This window comes from Piliocolobus tephrosceles, chromosome 1 (genome assembly GCF_002776525.5).
Source record: "Piliocolobus tephrosceles isolate RC106 chromosome 1, ASM277652v3, whole genome shotgun sequence".
In the NCBI taxonomy this organism is placed as follows: domain Eukaryota; kingdom Metazoa; phylum Chordata; class Mammalia; order Primates; family Cercopithecidae; genus Piliocolobus; species Piliocolobus tephrosceles.
Genome location: NC_045434.1, coordinates 146,898,994 through 146,922,262, shown reverse-complemented (window position 1 = coordinate 146,922,262; position 23,269 = coordinate 146,898,994). Strand labels below are relative to the sequence as shown.

General features: G+C 36.6%; 1 protein-coding gene across 1 annotated transcript in view; it reads right to left on the bottom strand.

The window, feature by feature from the left end:
- The window catches only part of SLC44A5 (solute carrier family 44 member 5), a 95,641-nt gene that overhangs the window by 885 nt on the left and 71,487 nt on the right, over positions 1-23,269 (bottom strand). The window contains exons 9-18 of the mRNA XM_023207172.1: positions 18,521-18,620; positions 15,636-15,728; positions 15,090-15,177; positions 14,325-14,587; positions 13,702-13,796; positions 11,262-11,365; positions 10,118-10,191; positions 9,432-9,502; positions 9,220-9,308; positions 6,869-6,953 (exon numbers count right to left, since the gene is read on the bottom strand). Of these exons, the coding sequence (XP_023062940.1) occupies positions 6,869-6,953; positions 9,220-9,308; positions 9,432-9,502; positions 10,118-10,191; positions 11,262-11,365; positions 13,702-13,796; positions 14,325-14,587; positions 15,090-15,177; positions 15,636-15,728; positions 18,521-18,620 (1,062 nt within the window). The remainder of the gene's footprint in view (positions 1-6,868; positions 6,954-9,219; positions 9,309-9,431; positions 9,503-10,117; positions 10,192-11,261; positions 11,366-13,701; positions 13,797-14,324; positions 14,588-15,089; positions 15,178-15,635; positions 15,729-18,520; positions 18,621-23,269) is intronic.

The window sequence follows — 23,269 nt, the reverse complement described above, 5'->3', positions numbered from 1 at the left end:
GAGACTACAGGTGTGCGCCACCACACTTGGCTAATTTGGTTTATAAAGATGGTTCACCATGTTGCCTAGGCTGGTCTGGAACTCCTAGTCTCAAGTGATCTGTCCATCTTGGACTCCCAAAGAAGTGCTGGGATTACAGGTGTGAGACACCGCACCTGGCCAATTTTTCAACCTTTAGGTGTATCAGAATCAACTAGAGAACATTATAATAATTCACATCTTGGCTTACATCAAATCACATTATATCAGAATCTCTTGGGCAGAGCACAGACATTTATAGTTACAATAAATTCTCAGATAGAGGTCACTATTCTACTGGTCCTTTGTTGTGGCCCTTGTCTTGTTGAATAATAAAATAATAATAATCTAGAAAGATAAGTTGTCATTATTATCTGCATTATGCTTCAAGGAGAATAAGAATGCAGAAGACTCTTTGCCAAAATGTGAAGCCAACCAACACTTTTGAATACAATAATCTCAAGAATGTAAGCCAAGAACAAGCTGGTAGTCATTACACATTAAAAATCTTCCCTATTCATTGGCTATTGCTATTAATTAATCTGCCACAGAGTCAGTTTAAATCTAGGTTTCTACACTTGAAGATAATTAATACATATTTAGATCAATCTATAACACAATAATACATTTCTGACTCTCTTTTCTTGGATATATGGGTGCTATTCAGATCAACATGTTAGATCCATGTTCCTTTCTGTCAATACATAAATAATCCTTATACACAAAGCTTACGGTAAAAGCCAAGAAAATACAAATTGATTCAATGCTCCTTTTGGGGTGCATTTTTACCCGGTTAACCACATCATACACATTTGCACACAGAGGATGGCTAGTCAAGGTATGTGTCTGATTCATGCTTTGTTTTGCCATTCAAAACTTATGCATGACCATCAGAAATCTCAGGCCGCCAAGGGTGGCAGGTGGCAACAACTTTCCTCCTAAGCCCTGCAGGGAGAGAGTTCCTAACCTGCAGTATTCCCTCATAAAGGTATTAGATGATGGAGGGCTGACAGTATATTTCCTTAGGGTAAAATCTGAATTGTCTTACTTTTCTCTTTCCTCACTGAAAGGTGAGACAAAATCAAACTTTTTGTAGAACAAAGCCATACAATCTCTTTAATCTAGAAACACAGGTATGCTCATGAAAAGATATAATCACTCTTCTGAAACAAATTCATATTGATTTTCTATATAGTGGGAATAAGAAATTTGGGTTAAAGACAAAAGGCATGAGTTATGTAACAATTTCAGTTTTGTTCAGAATATTTTCATCATGGACATAGGTTCATGTTGTTGGAAATGACACTCCAGAACTCAGATTCAACTTCACTATAAACATCATTTCACTAAAACAGAATGGGCTCTGAAGGTTCCACAGTATTTTTTACCCAGTAATGCTCTCCATAGAACCTGTATAACATCAACACCTATGTTTGTTATGGACATGACTCACTGAAATATACTTCCTAGGGAACCATTAATACAAGTTTAATCACAGTTTAGAGAGTTGTCCACCAGCTCGAACAGTATAAATATAACCATAGCACCATATTTACAAATTTAGTACCATAGGCTGGTTAACTATAAATCAATATTTTATGGCTAATTAATTACACATTTATAGTGTTTTTAAAAATTGCCTGAATATCCTTTACAAATATACACTTATAAAAAGAAAGGCTATCAAAGTGCTGCAATGGAAACAGCACACTGAGTTATAAAAGTTATTAAAACACTCTCGGCTACAGATTTTAAAAAACATTTGACATTAGCATTTTGATCTTTAGCTGGGACCACCGTCTATAAAGCAGACAGCAGCTAACATCATCAAATACCTGACACCTCAGGTGGTACCAGGTGCTGACTTTTTAGAATTAAGCACAGAAATTTCACATTACTCAAAAGCGACATTTCCAAATTACAATCAACCTAATTTACACAACTTCTACTTAAAAGTGAGTGACACTGTTTGGAGCTTTTCTACTCTTTCTGCTTCTGGGGAACTAGTTGCTTCTTGATCAGAATTCCGTGCAGGTTAGGGGTTATGAAGTAGGGTTTTTCTGTAGATCCATCATTTCTTTCCAGATCTTCACCTGTATATGCAGCAGCCAAAGCAGACAAAAGCAGCAGCAGCAGAACAATTATACATATTTTTATAAATTGGTGGGTCGAACAGGGAAAAATCAGAAAAATCAATGTTAGAAAGTCAAATATAAGACAAATTAGTGCAGTGTACTTGCTGATGCCGGGCAAGGCAAGAAGCCTCAACCTCTGTCAGGAAACACTGAAACTTCCTAAATCCCTTCCACTCTCAAAGAGATGTATTTTGATACTTTAAAGGCTAAGAAGATACTCTATGTCCCTTCAAAAATGTCATCTTTAAATCCTGTAACTGTGCATTTCAGAAAGACATAAATTGCCAAATCTTCCGGGATGGGCTGAATAGGAAGTGTATTAATTCTGTGATAAATGTAGAATAATAACAGAATTTCAGACTTTCAAGTCACTTCTAATGGTAGTCCATACTGTAATATTACAGATGAAGACCCTGAGGCCCAGGGATATAAAAAAACTCTGCTGAAGTCAAAGGCTCTGAGGTAAATAGGATGAGATAGGGACTCAGCTTCTTGACACCTAGTTTTGTTCTTGTTCTACTTAACTATAAGGCACCCTGTCCTAAGTTTTTGCAGTCTTCCTCAGATTATATTTGAAAGCTGGTATCAATGTATTCTGACTCTTGTAAAATGTTAATTTACTTTTCAGCTTTGCTTAGGCTAATATTAAATTGATGACATGTTCACTGACCACCCACCTGCTGGGTAGTTGGGGGGAAGCACCAGAATTATGCTGAGAAACAAGGATACATTTGCATGAAATTAAGCCTCCTCCAGATATATACAGTTCACAGCAGATAGTAGATGTACTCTTGGGAGTAGTTGGGTCACTGGTTTAGTAGATTTCTACTAGCCCTCACAGTGACCTTCCTCACATACAAATTAAAAAGCAAAGGAGGGAACATGATAGACGCTGATCATTTTGTTTTTTTGTCCTTAATTCTATTTCTATACAATAGTCCCCTCTTATCCACAGTTTTGCTTTCTACAATTTCACTTTCTGTGGTTTTAGTTACCCAAGGTCCAGAAATATGAAATGCAAGATTCCAGAAATAAATAATTTATTAATTTTAAAGTGTATACTATTATGAGTAGCATAATGAGACCTCAAACCGTCAAGCTCTATCCCACCCTGGCAGGGGATCCTCCCTTTATTCAGCATCACCTCACTGTCCAGGATGCCCTTCCCTTAGTCACTTAGTAGCCTTCTTAGTTATCTGTTGCAAGATCACAGTGCTTATGTTCAGGTAACCCTTATTTTAGTTAATAATGGCCTCAAATTCCAAGATTAGCATTGCTGGCATTTGGATATGCCAAAGAAAAGCTGTAAAATACTTCCTTTAAGTGAAAAGGTGAAAGTTCTCGAGTTAATAAGAAATAAACGTATGCTGAGGTTGCTAAGATCTAGGTAAGAACAAATCTTGTTCAGTTTTTTGTTTGCTTGAGGCAAAGTCTCGCTCTATCACCTAGGCTGGAGTGCAGTGGTGTGATCTCGGTTCACTGCAGCCTCTGCCTCTCAGGTTCAAGTGGTTCTGTTGCCTCAGCCTCCCCAGTAGCTGGGATTACAGGTGCCCACCACCATGCCTGGCTAATTTTTGTATTATTTGTAGAGACAGGGTTTCGCTATGTTGGTCAGGCTGGTCTCGAACTCCTGACCTCAAGTGATATGTCTGCCTCGGCCTCCCAAAGTGTTGGAATTACAGGCATAAGCCACCATGCCCGGCAGAACAAATCTTCTATATGTGAAATTGTGAAGAAGAAAAAAGAATTTTAAGCTACTTTTGTTGTTGTATCTCAAACTGCAAAAGTTATGGCCACAGTGTATGATAAGTGCTTAGTTAGGATGGAAAAGGCATTACATTTGTGGACGGAAGACATACACGGAAATATGTTCCAATTGACAGCAATTGAGTTTGGCACTATTAGAGAATTCTGGCATGTCCAGGGGTCTTGGAATGTATCCCCCATGGATAAGAAGGGATTACTGCTATGTATAACATAGCTATCTTGTTATTACTCTTAAGGTACAGGTAAGAAGTCTGGCCTGGATCACATTAATAATCATCTACCACTATTATTTTTTTCCCACTCTGGGATCAAGAATCTCAGCACCTTGTAATAATAACAAGATTCCATGTTTCTAAAAATGAAGTGTTTACAAATGGTTGGCATTGTAAAAATCACCGGTTTTCTGGCAGCCAAGATAATAGGAATCAATCAATCAATCAATCTACACATTCAGAATTTGGCTCAGGGCATCTTTTAAGAAGAATATTTTACAAAGTATGATGTTGCTTATAGTAACAGCTAGGGGAGGAAGAGAAACACAATTTAAGTTTCCTTGTTCTTTGTTATCACAGACAAGAGTCTCTGTAATGAAGTGATTCATGTCAACATGCAATACACTGAATCAAGCTGATGTACCTGGCTTTCAAGGAGTTGGCAATTGATTAATAAAGATGGTGGAAAACATTTCTTACTGTCCAAATTCAAAATCATCTGCCAAACTTAAAATCAACATATTCGCCAAAACTTGCAAAGACTGGAAACTAGTAGGTTCCAGACATTTCCTGAAGCAAATTTTGATAAGTATTTTCAGCTACAAGAATGGGGAAGGCCACACAGTGATTTCCAGGTATTGCTCCCATGATTAGTGTTAGAGATGAGAGGAGAGATCTTTGAGCATTCCAGAGCCCTGTCTCCATCGTGTTTTAGTGCTTAACCTTACTCGTGCTCCTTCTTCCATCCCATACTGAACTGTTTGTTCATGTGATGTTTTGTTGATAGATAGCTTTTCTTAAACCACTGAAGCACTAGGAAAACATTAAACATTTTAATTCCTGTTACAACCAGAGGAAGAGCTAACTAGTACATAAAGTTCTCCTGAATTCTTTGTCCGGTTATTGAGAATTGATTTTAATAGGCTGAGAAACAAACAAACAAAAAAACCAGGCCAAATTATTTTCTAGGAGGTTTTCTTTGAATATATCTTCCTATAGTTATCTTCTCTCTTGATCCCAGTGTGAAGTTGGTGCTGTGGGTTACTCTAAAATGTAAACTGTTAGTTTTATACAAGTGGATTGCTCAGTAATGGCCTGTCAGAGAGTAAATGTTCTCTGTTTCTCTTAAGGGCAATGTGCTAAAGAAATAATCTCCCAGGATGTGTAGTTGTGCAGCTAACAAGTTCTGCTCTTTTACTTACTGACTCTAATTTCTGTTGTTTGCCAAAGAAATGGCATGGAAGGTAAGGGCCAGATTAAGCTTCTGCTAGATACTAGGTTCTCCAGGACTTTTCAGGTGAGGTAGTAATATTTAAAAAATCATTTTTGTTCCTCAGAGCCAGGATCTTGCTGTTACTCAGGCTGGAATACAGTGACACAATCATAGCTCACTGCAGCCTTGAACTCTTGAGCCCAAGTGATCCTCCCACCTAGCCTCCTGGGTAGCTAAGACTAGAGGTGTGTGCTACGTGCCTGACTTGTTTGTTTATTTATTTATTTATTTATTTATTTATTTATTTAGTAGAGATAGGGTCTCATTATGTTGCCCAGACTGGTCTCAAGCAATTCTCCCCGTCTTGGCCTCTCAAGGCACTAAGATTACAGGTATGAGTGACAGTGCCTAGCCAAAAAAAGGAATCCCTATTTTGTGTTTGGGAGTTGCATATGCAACTATAGGAGCATCATGTATAAGTCAGTGATGAAAACGCTAAAGAAGTATTTTAACTCTATGTATCAAAATTAATCCAACTGTTTCCTAGAGGCACTCCTCTCTGCATCCTATCCATCTGTCGTTGTGATGCACAGTTTGAATTGGCCCTATATGTCCTTGAAACCACTTTGTCATCTTGGCTGTATTAGAATTTATAAATCCTCTCCGTAAAGAATTCCACATATCTAGTTCCCAGAGTCCAGTTATGTCTTCAGTTCTGTTAATAAAGCATGGCAGAAGCCAATCATTGTTATTTACTCAAAAAATCAAGAAATGAACAAAATAATTTCATGCTAACAGTATGCCATGAAGACTGATGTTCATTTCAGTAGTTGACTCTTCTGTGCTTTGCAAACTCCATTCTCTTAGCTGTTAAGATTTATTTTTAAATTGTGTATTTTTCCCCAAGGTTTGTTGAGGTGTAATTTTTTTCTCCAACTTTATGGAGATATAATTAACAAATAACAATTGTACATATTTAAGGTGTATAATGTTTTGATATATGAATATATTGTAAAATGATTGCCACAGTCAAGCTAATGAACACGTCCATAACCTCCCATAGTTATCTTTGTGTGCGTGTGTGGTGAGAATACTTAAGAGCTTAGCAAATTTCAAGTTACCAATACAGTATTATTAACTACAGTCACCATGCTGTACATGTGAGTGCCATAATTTATTCATCCTGCATAACAGAAAGTTTGTACCCTTTCACCAACATCTCTCTATTTTACTGACCCTTCAGTCTCTGGTCAGCACCCCTCTACCCTGTTTCTATGAGTTTGACTTTTTTAGATTCCACATGTAAGTGAGATCATGAAGTATTTGTCTCTGCATCTGACTTATTTCTCAGGTATTAAGGTTTAAAGAACATCTACTAAGCAATACCTCTTTCCAGATAAACACTTTTTGTGGTTGCAGCCAGGTAACAGCAGATCCAGCCAGCTAAGGACATGGGCCTTCACCATCTCACCTTTTAGTTATCCACTGAAGGGGGAAAACGCACACACATACTGAATACTCACAGAAGCAGATGAAAATTGTTTCAACACACATTGCATAGACGCTGAAGAACCCATGTGCAATCAGGTAAGACCCCAAAATGACCGTCTGTAAATGGATAAAGAAGAGAACCAACATGTCATTTACTTTGTCCAGAAGAAGGATAATGCAGCTATAAATGAAAGCTATGATGAGAAAGGTTTGAAGTACTCTCTATGGGAAAAAGAGTTTAATGTAGAAACCAAAAAGTTCAATGATAATGCTTCTGCATACTTTGTACTGAGACTTAAACAAGTTTTATTACATTAACTGCCTTTTTTTTTCTTTTTGGGAGATACTATTTCCTTTTCTTTTCATTTCTTTTTCCTTCCTTCCTTCCTTCTCTCCCTCCCTCCCTTCCTCTCTTTCTTTCTTTTTCTTTCTTTCTTCCTTCCTTCCTTCCTTTCTTTTTCTTTCTTTCCTTCCTTCCTTTCTTTTTCTTTCTCTCTCTGTCTCTTTCTTTTCTTTTCCTTCCTTCCTTCCTTTCCTTCCTTCCTTCCCTCCTTCCTTCCTTCCCTCCTTCCTTCCTTCCTTCCTTCCTTCCTTCTTCTTTCCCTCTCTCTTTTTCTTAAAAAAAACAGAGGTTTGTTTCTCCCTAGGGTAACAGTTTATAATAGGTGTTCCAGATAACAGAACGACCCTTCTCAACACAGTAATCCAGGGATTCTGGCCATATGCCCAGCTTTTTAGAAGAAAGAGAGAACAGATTTTTGTATCAAGCAAAGAGATTTTGCCAATGATATTTTGTATCTCTTCAGTCAGTTGATGTCAGTGTTTTTATTTCTGGAATATTCTTTTGAATTCTTTTTAAAATTTTATTTTTTTAACTTTTATTTTTGGTTAAGGTGTACATGTGCAGGTTTGTCATATAAGTAAATTGTGTGTCATAGGGGTTTGGTGTACAGATTATTTCATCACTCAGGTAATAAGCATAGTACCCAATAGCTAGTTTTTCAATCTTCTCCCTCCTTCTACCCTCCACCCTCAAGTAGGCCCCAGTGTCTGTTGTTTCCCCCTTTGTGTCTATGTGTACTCAATATTTAGCTACCACTTATACGTGAGAACATGCAGTATTTGGTTTTCTCTTCCTGTATCAGTTTGCTTAGGATAACAGCCTCCAGCTCCATCCATGTTGCTGCAAAGAACATGATCTCATTTTTTCTTACAACTGCATAGTATTCCAAGGTGTATATGTAATAAATTTTCTTTATCCAGTCTATCATTGACGACCTGCCCATTTTCTTCCTGCCACCCCCAGTACCTAGCAAAAATATCTCAGTTTTAGTATCTTGTACACCAAGGCAATAAAGCATTAAGCATTAAGAGCATGTACTGCCTGGGTTTGAATCACGGCTCAGGCACTCAACAAGTGAATTAACCTCTCTGTGTCTCCTATATAAAATTGGCAGTGGGGGAGGGGAGAATGTAAGTAATGACAGTATTTTTGACATTCGGGTTAAATGAGTTAATATATTATGATAGATACTGCAGGGCTTCACCCAGATCTACACTGCCTCATCCATCCTCAATTGTTGGCAATCTAGGCTGCTAATGACTCGGTTGCTTCCCTCACTAAGAATTGCCCTTCCTGCAGGGAATTGCCTCACCCAAAGTTATACCCTCATGCAGGGGTCAGTTCATGATCAAAAACTGCCTGATGCAGCATACAAAGGTCCAGCCCCTTTGCCAGAATGTCCTGCAATCCTGAGGCCTCAGCTGTAACTTCGGCATGGGTCAGCTTCTCCTATTACCTATCCTGCCCTCCTCACTTTCTTACCAATGTATCTCAGAAGACAGCTTCCTGACATACCTTCTGCATGCAATCTTCTGTCTCAGGTTATTTCCAAGGAACCCAGTCTCTAAAGTAGGATGTGGGTTGGCATAAAGTAAGACCAATAATTATAGCTATCATTATTATTTCTCCTATTCCTTTTTAAAAATTGTGCTATCTCTGATAAATCACAGAATCAGCAATACCCAGCTGCTACGGAGTGAATTGTGTACCCCCTAAATTCATTTGCCGAAGTCCTAAGCCCCAGTGTTATTTGAAGGTGGGAACTTTACGAGGTGATTAGGTGAGGAGGATCGGATTAGTGTCCTTATAAGAAGATAAATGAAAGAGATAATCTCTCTCTCGCCACCATGTGAGGATACAGGAGGGTGTCTCTCTGTTCACCAGGAAGAGGGCCCTCACCAGAAATCAAGTTGGCTGGCACCTTGATCTTGGACTTCCCAGCCTTCAGAACTGTGAGGAATAAATTTCTGTTGTTTAAGTCATCCAGTCTATAGTATTTTTATTAGAGCAGCCTGCAATGACTCAGACACCAACTCTTACCAGCAAAGGTACCCAGTAGTAATTTAAAGATGCTGGTCCTTGTGCAATCACTGGCAGTCTTTGTGTGAAGAATAGGAAGGCCAGAACACCTATATTGAAAACGTAGAGCATGTATATTATATATTTGCAAAGGAATATAGTTTTTTGTAGTAAAGCAGTTCTTCAAGCATCTTTCAAACTTTTTAAAAATTATTTTCATCATGATTACTTACCTATACTTCCAGCAACTAGAATTTTCCCCAGGAATAATACAAAGTATGTAACTTCATCTGTAACTGCAACTCTGAATATCAGAAAAAAAGAAAGTATAATTTTGTGTTTAAAATATACTTGGTACTTGAAATTGATCACAGTAAATATTCATGAGTTTATTTTGATGTGTCTTTGCTGAAACTGTATTTGGCAATTGTTTTGGAATAAATGATGGTGGAACTCATGGATGATGTTCTGACTTATTTTTAATGTAAACAGAAGATGGCATTGTAGGGCTGTCAGGAGCCCTGCAGTGGTGGTGTCAGCCTCTGTCTCTGATTTGAAGCCTACAGACACCCTGAGTCCTCAGGATGCTGTATTGTTCTCTGATTTTGTTCACTCAGGCTCCACCAATTCTGGGAGGGGGAAAGATGATAATATTGTTCATCTGGGGGAATTTCTTGAGCAGAGGGGATAATAAAAATGAAAAAATGCCAATGGACCTAAAGACACAGGTGGATGATGGAAGCAACAATTCTCAGATATGAAAATAAATTAATAGTATGAGAGATACTATCTCTATCATGTTAAAAGATAATATTCATATCTAATAATGCCACCAATACTTTAAATAACAACATGTGAAGGATGTAATGCTCAAGGTTCATTAAATTGTTAAATTACAATGTTCAGCCTGATTACTTACTTTAAAACATTTCTCATCAGCAGATTGAAAGCATCTTTTGCTGACCTGCAGAAGTTTCTGCCATATATTGCAATCTGAGGAAGATAGCTGATATTATTCTGGAGCCAGTAACATACTCTAACAAGATCAAAAGACAATCCAATGACAGGAAGGTAACCAAATTAATTCCTGTCATTTGCAGAGCTGTCCCCACTCTTCTTTCTAACATGTGGATTTGTGGGACACACTGTGTGTACTCAGCTCTACACAACTCTCAGGGTCATTGACAGTCAGGTGTGCTTCTGATGCTGTATGCTCTCAAACTCTGGGGGATTAGACAGCCTTAAACAGAGGCAGGTCTTTTTCTCAAATTCCAGATAATGGCTTCTGCCTTTAAAATGTTTGGGCTAGAGTTTATTGCTGAAAAGGTTAAATATTGTAGTCTCTACATAAAAAATTACTCTTAAGGAAACCCAATACCTTTCACTAAACCTGATTTATTGATGAATAGGCTCAACATAATACTCTCATTGGAGGTAAATTAATGACTGTTTGAATCTCCATAACTATTTCTATCACTTTTCCAGACCCTGTGCTACTGTGATAATAAGCAAATGTCAAAAGGTTATACTGCAGCTTTCTAAATGTTAGAAAAATTATATTTCTGGATCCCTTATGTTAAAAAACTTATGTAGGACTTTCCATAGTGCCATAGGAAACAAAAGTCAGTCAAACATTGTCAATCTCCACACATTCTAACACAAGATTCATAAAAAGGATAAGACTCTTCTTTAAAATTATGTAAATTCCAGAATTAGAAAGTATTTTCTTCTCAGAGTGAAACATAGATTAAATACTCTTCCTTCCCACTAAACTATGCCAAAGACACACAAAACTGTTTTTTATCCAGCACACTTATAAGTTTCCAAAGTGTGTAATATTTTTTCTCTCAAAAAAAATATTGAAAGTAATAATAAAGTATAGTTCAGATACTGTCTCAACTAGGGAAGCATATCCCTGAATCAGGCATTGGATTAACAGGCCTTATATCAGCATAGTGATAAATTCAACTGCATGATGTAAAAGTGCTTTAGAGATGGCAATGTAGACATGAGTATTGGGATTGCAAAGAAGCAGCTTAGTAAATAATAAATAATCTACCTACCATAATATAGGCATTTCTGTTTAAAAACTTTATTGCATTTTCTAAACACCAGAAGCAGCATCTCAGGCAGCATTGTAGGAATTTAGACAATGTGTTCTGGGTACCTATGAGAAGGAGATATTTAAATCTATTAATGCTTTGCAGCTGAACCTTATCAATCAAAATAAATGATATTACAACATTTAAAATGAGATTTAAAATTTTGTATTGTTATAAAATATACATAATATAAAATTTGCCATTTTAACCATTTTTAAGTTTACAGTTCAGTGGCACTGAGTACATTCATAATGTTGTACAACCATCACTGCTATCCATTTCCAGAACTTTAAAATCTCAAATAGAAATTCTATGCCCTTCAACAGTAACTTCTCATTTCCCTCGTCCCCCAGCCCCTAGTAAACTCTATTATATATATTTTTCTGTATAAATTTGCTTCTTCTAGGTGCTTCAAATAAGAGGAATCATACAATATTTATCCTTTTGTATCTTGCTTATTTCACTTAGCATGATGTTGTCAAGGTTCATCATTTCATTCCTTTTTCAGGTTGAATAGTATTTCATTGTATGTATATAACACATTTCGTTTATTCATTTGTTGATGGGAATTTGGGTTTATACCTTCTGCCTATTCTGAATAATGCTGTTATGAACAGTGATGTGCAAGTATCTGTTTGAGTTCCTTCTTTCAATTCTTTTCATATATATCTAGATATGGGATTTCTCAATCATATAAAATTATATTTAAAATTTTTTAAGAAACTCCTATACTGTTTTCTACAGTGACTACATCATTTGACATTCCCTCCAGCAATACACAAGGGTTCCAATTTCTCCATATTCTTACCGACACTTGTTCTTTTCTGTTTTCTATTCTTTGTTTATATATATATATAATAGCCATTCTAATGTGTATGGAGTGCTATCTCATTGTGGTTTTGATTTGCATTTCCCTAATGACTAGTGATATTAAGCATCTTTTCATGTCCTCATTGTCCATTTGTATATCGTTTTTGGAGAAATGTCTATTCAAGTTCTTTGTCCATTTTTGCACTGGGTTGCTTATTATTTTACTGTTGAGTTGTAGAAGTTCTTATATATTCTGGATATGAATCCCTTATCTGGCATATGATTTGGAAATATTTTCTTCCATCATGTGGGCTGTCTTTTCACTCTCTTGGTAGTGTTCTTTGTTGAATAAATGTTTTTAAATTTGATGAAGTTCAATTTATTTTTCTTTTGTTGCCTACGCTTCAAGTGTACTAAGAAATAATCACCAAATCCAATGTCATGAAGCTTTCAACTTATGTTTTCTTCTAAGAGTTTTATAGTTTTAGCGCTTTTGTTTAGCTCTTTGATCCATTTTTAGTTAATTTTTGTATATTAATGTAAGATAAAGCTGAACTTCATTCTTTTGCATGTGGATATCCCATTTTCCCAGCACCACTAGTTGAAAAGACTGACCTTTTCCCATTGAATGGTCTTATATGTGAGAGTTAGTTTCGGGATTTCTGTTTTATTTTACCTCTATATGTCTGTCCTTATGCTAGTACCACACTCTTTTGATTGCTGTAGATTTATAATACGTTTTATAATCAGGAAGTGTGAGTCTTCCAGCTTTTTTGTGCCTTTTCAAATCTGTTTCTGATATTAATAACAAAATATTTTAAGGTGCATTCCAAGCAAAGTGTATGTGTTTGTAAACAATATATATCAGGTATGAAGATTTATGCCCATGACACCCACATTTATATTTTAAGCCTAACCTGACCTGAACTATAGACCTGGAGCTGCCAACCTGACATCTCCATCATGCTTCTCAACAGTAACATCTCAAAACATAATTCTTTTTTTTTTTTTTTTTTTTTTTTTTTGAGACGGAGTCTCGCTCTGTCGCCCGGGCTGAAGTGCAGTGGCCGGATCTCAGCTCACTGCAAGCTCCGCCTCCCGGGTTCACGCCATTCTCCTGCCTCAGCCTCCCGAGTAGCTGGGACTACAGGCACCCGCCACCTCGCCCGGCTAGTTTTTTGTATTTTTTAGTAGAGACGGGGTTTCACCGTGTTAGCCAGGATGGTCTCGATCTCCTGACCTCGTGATCCGCCCGTCTCGGCCTCCCAAAGTGCTGGGATTACAGGCTTGAGCCACCGCGCCCGGCCAAAACATAATTCTTAATCTCCTTTTTGAAATTTGTTTCTTCTGGCTTCCACAGCTTAATGAATAGGATCACACACCTTTTCTCTCTTTCCTTCACCACTGTCCCTCCCCTCCCCTGACATCCGCTCCTTCAGCAAGCTCTCTCTGGTTTTCCTTCAGAACAGAACAGGTCCCAAACATGCCCTTTCATCCTTATTACCCTAGTCCAAGTTATAATCATCAGGTCTCCTCTGACCCCCGACCCAATTGATTATCTTCACAGAAGTCAGGACGTCTGAAATCTTACGTTTAAGACGGTGGTCCAAGTATTCTAGGACAATTTTAAACATTTGAATTAATGCAATAATTAAAGATCCAAATGCTAGGGATCCTGTGTGATATCTGCACAAAAATAAAATGAGGATAAGTTAAAACTTAATACTATTATTTAAAAGGATGCTAATTGAATAATTTTCACAAGTAAAAGGTATCTGCAGAAGGATTAACAACAAAGAGACTTTTGCACTCTCTTATTTAGATTGATAAAGGTCTCTACAGAGGATTTTAAGCCATATATATCTGTCTTACCCTTCATCAGCATAAATGACACCAATAGTCTATCATCATAAAATAGGATGTTTGTATTGCTCAATGGAGACACAGAGCCAAGTTAATCCTTGATCTTTCATTTGGTATCCTCCTCTATCTCTTTCTCTCTCTAATAACCTATAGTATTTAGAAGGAAATTGGCTTGGGTAGGGATTGTAAAACTGGCTGTGAAACCAGACAAAACCAATGGGCATCCATGAATTTTGATTCGTACCTTAATTTCATTTGTACCTTGCCACTTGAATTAATGAGCCAAGACTGCATTACAAGCACACCAAATGTAACTGACAAGATAGGTATAGGTTTCAACTTGGAACTTACCGTATGGCTCGCCCAAATGCAGTAAAAAGTGGATATCGTGGGATGTCATCAGGTTTTTTCATGGCCCAGTAATAAGTAGCAAATGCACCAGCAAGGGCACACTGACCCAATGCAACGACGAAGTTTATAAGCCAGAGAAAGACAAATAAGTTGTATACATGGAAGGTAGGGATGTATTGGTGGTACAAGCTCTTTCCACCATAGAAAGCAAAGTTACACAGAGCCCCAGGGCAAGCTTTGGCAATTTCAGTTGTATTAAAAATCTGCATTCAGAAAAAAGAGCACAAGGACATAATATTAAACGTCACTCCAAGATAACAGCTCCCTGTATTTTCCTCTTCCCCTTAATTGTGTGTCCTGTTTTTTCTCTTTTAGCTCCTGCTCTTACTCCTCTATTTTCTGTTATGTCACTTTATATAATTCTCTAATGAGCTCTGGAAAGTATCCCATTTTTCATCAAGTGCTCATAATCTGCACCCACTATAATTTCACATTTATCAGTGTTGTTGTTGACCATACCTACTTTCTGTGGTCTTGGGTATATGGTAGGACAGGCACACTCAGGAAATACAGTGCTTTCTCTCCATTGTGCCCACTGTTTTCAATACTCTCCTGCTTACCTGACGCACACTCCCCTTCAGCACATAGTTGTCCCCATCAGTGCATAGGATCTCTGCTTCGGGACAATTCCTACAACACCTACAAAATGAATTACAGCCGAAGTCTATATTGAAGTAAGTAAATGACAGAGTTTCTTGTACTTACCTCTGGGTCACAGGTTTGATTTTCATGTATACAATGCCCCTCTGGAGCTATGACTTTGTACACAGGTACCCCTGATGTCGCCAAGAAACTGAATAGACTCCATTAAGGTTAAACTATTTGCTGGTAGATTGAAAATAAATGGACAAGAAAAGAATACAGACAATTCAAAAGTGCATGAGAAATTAATTTCAAAAATGCATAATATTTTAATGATATTCATCTATTTTTCAGGCCTAGATTAATGTAATGTGGGCCAGCTGCACAGAGCGGCCCCTTAAAAACAGTAAAATGTATAGGAGCTTTCTTGGCTTATTGCTAAGGAGCAATATCATGTGGAGACAAAATAAAACAAATCTACAATATGAACTATTTTAGGGGAAATTCAGTCAGTAGATTGAAACGTTTTTAGAGCTTGGGGAAAAAAAATTAGTTATTTCTTAGTACATTCCTCATCTTCCCAAGGATAGAAAACACTGAACACAAACTCCTGGTTCACGAATAGTCATGTGAACCTGAGGTTTAAAGAGGCCAGTTACCAAAGGATACACGGCTGTCACGACCCAGTAGCAAATACAGATTGAGAGCAAAATGAAAGTTAAAGCTGGATAGACTAATGTACTAGGAACATATCCAATGGCTCTGAAATAAAACAAATAGTTGAAATTCAAAATGATTGTTAAAACTAAAATAAGATTTACACTGAATTAATTCTAAGAAAACTGGTAATAACCACGGACTCTTTTTTGGTGATCATTCTGGCATATTGTCAGTTGGTTTTACATTTTTATTTATTTATTTACTTATTTTTAAAAGTAAGTTGAGGCGTTTTTCCGATGCACATGTTAGACTCCTGCCTAAAGTCCCTCAAATGTTCCTGCCTTTGGTTGCTACTGTCTGATCCATAAAGACTTGATACATTGTAACCATGACACTTCTTCCTTTTGTTTAGATTCTTAGACTTTTAAAATTGAAGAAGACCTTGAAGATCATGTGTCACACTGTGGGAATGGCCCACTAATTCAGGAATCCCCTATACTTCTTCAGAATGTGTTCACTAGCCTTCGGTGAACACACTGAGTAATGGGTACTTACTTTTACATGACATGGCTTATTCTATTTTCTTATCAAGGTATTAGAAATTTCTTCCTTATCTGCCTGTTTGCAACTTATATCCTCTAACTTCTGGGGAAGAAATGACCATTTTACCATTTTTTCCACATAGCAACCCTTCAGGTAATTCCTTATTCTTTTTTCTTTGGAATATATAATGTCTATTTGCAGCTAAATGTATTTTTATTTATTTATTTATTTATTTATTTATTTATTTATTTATTTATTTATTTTTTTGAGACGGAGTCTCGTTCTGTCGCCCAGGCTGGAGTGCAGTGGCCGGATCTCAGCTCGCTGCAAGCTCCGCCTCCCAGGTTTACGCCATTCTCCTGCCTCAGCCTCCGGAGTAGCTGGGACTACAGGCTCCCGCCACCTCGCCCGGCTAATTTTTTGTATTTTTTAGTAGAGACGGGGTTTCACAGTGTTAGCCAGGATGGTCTCGATCTCCTGACCTCCTGATCCGCCTGTCTCGGCCTCCCAAAGTGCTGGGATTACAGGCTTGAGCCACCGCGCCCGGCATAAATGTATTTTTAAATTATACATTCAAATTATATTTGAAAATATGATTTCTAAAATGCAATTTTATAAAATATAATTATCAAGGATAATAATTCTTTGATATTTTCTAATAGGACATGGCTTGTGAAATGTTCACTATCTGACTGCATTACTTCTAATGACTTCTGTTACGTGATCTTTTCAGCATATGACACTGGATTAAACACCATACTGCTTCATATGGTCATTGAGAAATAAGATGAAAATCTTATCACTCCTAATGCATTGATGCTTAGATTATTTTGTATTTGCTACCTTCCTCCCCTCACTATTTAAGCTATCCTGTTTTCTCTTTTCTTCGTACACTGCTGTTAAGTGAATTATTGTGTCCCCTTAGGTTTACCCTATATTCTCACACATATTTATTTCAGTCCTTATTACCCCCTGAGCAAACTACCAGTCTGTTTCAGTTTTACCGGCCCTTCAACACAAACACATATACTCACACAAATGTACATTTAGAAGTGAAACAAGTAGAGCAAGTTACAGTGAACTGCACAATATCATACTACTTAAGAAATAAACACAGAAAATCAGTAGTTTTCAGTGGTTAATGATAGGTTATTGAGGGAAGGAGCGAGAGTTTAACTAACTGCTTGTTAACTATTTAAACCAGTGACTTCAGGTGGCACTATTATAATAAAAATAATAATATGGTAATTTTGTTCAAATAATCCTTAAAGACTGTTAAAAATAATTTGGTTCTTGGTCATTAACAATGTAGTTTCCATCACACTAAATAGAGAGCATGGGTTGTTGGCTTTATAATAATGATTTCCCAGTTACTTCCATGCATTATTAAAAAGTTCACAGTATTATTCTTGAATGACCTTTTGGAATAGTGTGGAAACTATAGGCATTATTAGCTCTTGGCATGAATTTTATGAAAGATTTAGTGTTTATTTTGTAACTTTTAAAAAATAAAAATGACTCTTGGTATAAAGTGTTCCTAAATTATGAGCTTTAGATATGAAATGTATAGTCTGGTGCTCCTAGAATCAGTTGTCCTGTCTATTAGAAAATTACATCACTCAGACAGAAGTGGCAATAGCATATAATTGACTTTATAGAACTGTGGTGATTTAAAGCTTTGCAAATAATCTCAACCATTAATATGAACATATGATGCAGTATGAAAATAATGTAACATGTAATCTAGCTAATGTTTATATAGCACTTTGTCACTTACTTTCACATGTGTCATTCTCCTAACACATATTTGGTGTTCAAAAACTGCTAATACATAGACTGAATAGGTTTTACACTTATTTTACCCTATGATTATTGAGGCTTGGGAATATTAAAGGACATGTTAGTGGTGATCTTTCTAATAAGTGGTAGAGTGTGAACTTGAACAAGTTTTCCTGAATGGAAGATGCTTTCTTTTAAATGTCTTGTTGCCCAGGCTGGAGTGCAATGTCACAATCTCAGCTCACCACAACCTCTGCCTCCTGGTTCAAGTGATTCTTTTGCCTCAGCCTCCCAAGTAGCTGGGATTACAGGCATGCGCCACCACACCTGGCTAATTTTGTATCTTTAGTAGAGACGGGGTTTCTCCATGTTGGTCAGGCTGGTCTCAAACTCCCGACCTCAGGTGATCCGCCTGCCTCGGCCTCCCAAAGTGCTGGGATTACAGGCGTGAGCCACCACGCCCAGCCAAAAGTGATCTTAAAAGGAAAATAGGTGAGATATTTATGCAAGGGACAGTGACTGATTTTACTGACTGATACACTTTAGCTGAGTTTCTACATTAAGGGCCTTACTTGCTTCCTTCCTTCAGCAGGATAATGGCGACTCGGATTCGATTCCTGAGGAAGATCAGCATGAGGATGACAATCACTTCAATGATGCAGAGTATTATCACTTTGAACAGGAAAAAAAAAATCAGTCTGTAATACAAGTAGATATGGAAACAAACCTTCCCTGCAAATGCTAGGATTGAACTTTATGATTATTTCTGCCAATTTTGACACCTCATAATCTAAGCAGTGTTATTGCTCCAAAAATGCCAATCTTAGAAATTAACTTTCACAAAATCCTATGAAATCTAGATTAAAGCCTTTAGCAAGAGCTTGAACATCTCTTTTGGAAAGGGTTCATCTCATCCATAAAAGCATTTCACACAATTTGTAGAACTTAGAAAATAGGAATGGAAAAAGGGAAGGGCTGCTTTAGGCCGTTCTATTTTAGATGTTTTCGCCTTTAATTCATTGAGTAAGACAATATACAGAAGACAGTTTGCTGGCTGGCAGGGCAGGTTCTTGGCTGTCCCATTATTGTGATTCTTCGCACTATGACCACCATTGATGGAATCAGGGTGTAAACTTAACCCAACTTGGCCAATATAAGTATTAGAATTGAAACTAAGGGAACCTAGTTCAGCAAACTTAATTTATTTAGTCTTGAAGTTTATAAATCTTGAATTGTAGGTTATACAAACTGTGTCAAAACCATCTTTATGTGAAATAAGTGAATCTGCAAAGAAAGAATAAAGTGTAGATGTATAAAGCAAGACAGCAAGGAGAGGAAATCTTGGGTTCTTTTTGGCTTTCATTTCCTGACTCCAAGCAAACTTTGAAGTCCAGCTAGCTTTCTGCTTTTTTGAGTTTGACAAGGCACTTCTATATCCTTACAGTAAATACCATCTGCTTTGCTCTCAGCCTGTTCCAGTTTTCTTTTCTCTTCAGCTAACCTGAATTAGTTTTTTTAAACTTGAAGCCAGATACTATCAATTACTATATTTCCTCATTTCTAAGGCATATCCTTAATTAAATAATAACTTTTTAGGAAAAGTAAAGAAACACTTCATTAAATGTTTATTCAATAATTTTAAGATGCATCCTGATTTCAGAAATGTTAAAAAGTAAAAGTTATGGATCTTAAAATCAAGAAAAAGAATCTAAAATTGTAAAAGGAACTTAATGGAAACTTAAATTCCCACTTTTGAAAGAATCCAGTCTCTAACCTCCTTGCTAGATGGTTATTTAGCTCATGCTTGAACAGTTCTGTTGATGGAGAGCTCATTATTTCATTCTATTATTATATCACTAAAATTCTGACACATCACACATCAGTTACCGTCTCCAAGTAAGTAGAAGTTCACCCAGAGGTATTTGAAGATCTTAATAGTGTATCATCTCACTTCTAAATCTTCCTTTAGTTATACTATGTATTTATGTTTTCATGTACATTTTATTCTCTTAAAACACTAATTTGAACCCAAAATTGTGGCGTGTAACCATATTATGCTAAAATTATCTTCTTTGAATGAACCTATAAAGATAATACATATAAGAATAACTTTATATTATGACATTGCACTGTTAAAAACTGTATATTTAACTTCCATCTTTATAAAATTGCACACTCAAAATAATTACGTTAGAGAAATATAACTGTCTTTTGAACTTATGTACAGTCATGCATTGCATGACAATGTTTTGGTTAACAATGGACTGCATATACAATGCCAGTCCTGTAAGATTATAACGGAGCTGCAAAATTCCTATTGCCCAGTGGCATCATACTGCAATGCATTACTCATGTGTTTAGAGTGATGTCGGTGTAAACAAACCTATTGTGCTGACAGTCGTATAAAAGTACAGCACATACAAGTATGTATAGCATATAATGCTTGATAATAGCAAGGAATGAGTTTGTTATTGTTTTATGTATTTACTACACAATACTTTTTGTTATTTCAGAGTGTATTCCCACTACTTACTATAAAAAAGGTTATCTCTAAACTAGCCCCAAGTGGGTCTTTCAGGAATATTCCAGAAGAAGGCATTGTTATCATAGGAGATGACAGCTCTAAGTTTTTTATTGTCCCCAAAGACCTTCCAGTGGGACAAGATGTGGAGGTGGAAGAAAGTGATATTGATGATCCTGACCTTGTGTAGGTCTAGAATAATGTATATTTTTGTGTCTTTAAATTTTAAATTTTTGTTTCTAATTTTTTAAATAAAATAAATAGAGACAGGGTCTCACTCTGTTGCCCAGGCTGGTCTTGAACTCCTGGGCTCAAACAATCCTCCCGCCTTGACCTCCCAAAGTGCTATGATTATAAGCATGAGCCACCACGCCTGGTCTGTGCCTCCATTTTTAACAAAACATATTGAAAGTGAAAAAAAAAAAAAAAAAAAAAAAAAAACACACACACACACCTTAAAAATAGAAAAAGCTTTTAGAATTAGAATGCAAAGAAAGAAAATGTTTTTGTATAGCTGTTTGTATAAGTGTTATTATAAAAGAGTCAAAAATTAAAGCTAAATGTTATAAAAGTCAAAAAGTTAAAAAAAATTATAAAGTAAAAAAGTTATAGTAAGCTAAGGTTAATTATTGAAGAAAGTTTTTAATAAATGTACTGTAGCCTATATGTACAGTGCTTATAAAGTCTACAGTAGTGTACAGTAATGCCCTTCACATTCACTCACCACTCACTGACACCCAGAACACCTTCCAGATCTGCAAGCTCCATTCATGGTGAACACTCTTTACATGGGTACCATTTTAAAAAATCTTTTATGCCATATCTTTACTGTATCTTTCCTATGTTTAGATATACAAACTCTTGCCATTGCATTATAATTTCCTACAGTATTCAGCAGAGTAACATGCTGTATGAGCTTGTAGACTAGGAGCAATAGGCTATTACATGTAGCCTAAGAGTGTAGTAGGCTATGCCATCTAGGTTTGCATAAGTATACTCTATGATGTTTACACAATGAAAAAAATTGCCTAACAATGCATTTCTCAGAACATATTTCTTTCATTAAGCAACACATGACTAATCCTGTATCCCCCCTTTTGTTTGAATAAGAGTAAATAATATAAATATATTTGATGCCCTATAGAGTCATCAGTATAACTGTAACTTAACAAAGGGCGAGACTGGCGCCTGGGGGCTAAGAGATATACACGAGTTCATAGTTAATAGCAGAAATGTGAATAGAACCATCTCTGAACACAAAGTAGAACTCATGAAATTACAATTTTGGTATTTATAACTCTGCCTACTTTCAGTGTTTGTGTTAATGAGTGTAATTTCACATATATGCTTTTGTTGTTGGTGCCTAGAATTTTGTCCAAACACAGAGCAAGTAATCAATTAAAGTCTGAAAAGTGAGTTATGAAAGCAGAGGCTTATTTGAGTTTTCAGTATCCCTAGACTTGAAAATTCTAATAAGCTCTGTATTTTCCTAAAAGTACATCTCTTTACTTTTCCAATGGCAGATTCTGATCACCTCAATGGTGCTTGTGTGGAAGGGTCTTTTGAGACAGCAGGGGGTGGGCACAGAACCTGTAACTAAGATCCATCCAAGAATAAAACTAGAAGTTTCAATACATAATGGGTGACATTTGTCACCTTTAGAAATAATAGACAATAGTAAGTGGGTTGCTGAAGAGATGTGGAATCATTTAAATTCAGCAAAAATGATGAGGGTGCAATTCCTTGATCCTGATGAGGATGCCTGATTCTTGCAGTTAAAAAGTTATAAATGAAACAATTCTATAACATAATTGGAAAAAAGATGTCAGTGAAGGATATTAGTCTGTATGAGAGCTAAAAATGAGAAGCCAAACAGTAAGAAGTTGGAGTTTGATCCAGTGTTTTTTTTTTTTTGTTTTGTTTTTTTTAAGAGAAAAACTAAATGTGGTAGAGAAGGAATCTGGGAGGGTCATCTGTGCTGCTCAGCTAGGTCATCAAGGTTGGCATCGTCTGAGGAAAGCATCTCCCACCGCTGTCTGAGCCCCTTTGCTAAAATAGCTTCTGATTGGTAATCTTGCTTCCCAGGTGCTCTGATCCCAGGAAGGCAGTGTCCTATATGGAAAATATCTGCACTTTGGTCACCAGGAGACTATCCTAATGATGTAAACAAATATAGGGTGCCTTGGTGACTTAACATGAGCTTGTCCTTGAAACCCTGAGGATCCTCGAATGAAGTGGCAAAGTCAAGTTTTCAAATTGGTGGGAATGGGACCCATGCCTGGAATCATGATGCCCCACAGAGATATTGCTCCCTTCTGAGGTTCTTTCTGGGCTTCTTACCAGGCTGCCTTGAATGTGTCTCGTCTGGCTCTCTAACTTCAAGAATATAAAGATGATTTTTTTTTTTTAAAACAACATGTAGTCAGAGATTATTTTGAAAATCTTGATAAAAGAACACGAATCTTACAAGGAGTATTGTAATAACACCATTCTAGGAATATAAGATTAAAACCATCTCTGAAATCATCCTGCTTAAAAAATTTTGTTACATTTAAATAAATATTTAAATTTGTTAATATTAAAAAATATCCTTAAGAAATTAAAAACCTTGAAGAAACACTTCAAAAATGCAAATTTATTTTCAGATACTTATTACTCATAATTCCTGTAAATGGTTTAAATGTTTTGTTACGAAAAAATGGTTGTTTGTTTTTCCTTTTACCTTTTTCTTTTTTAAAAACAAGTTTGAGGCCGGGCGCGGTGGCTCAAGCCTGTAATCCCAGCACTTTGGGAGGCCGAG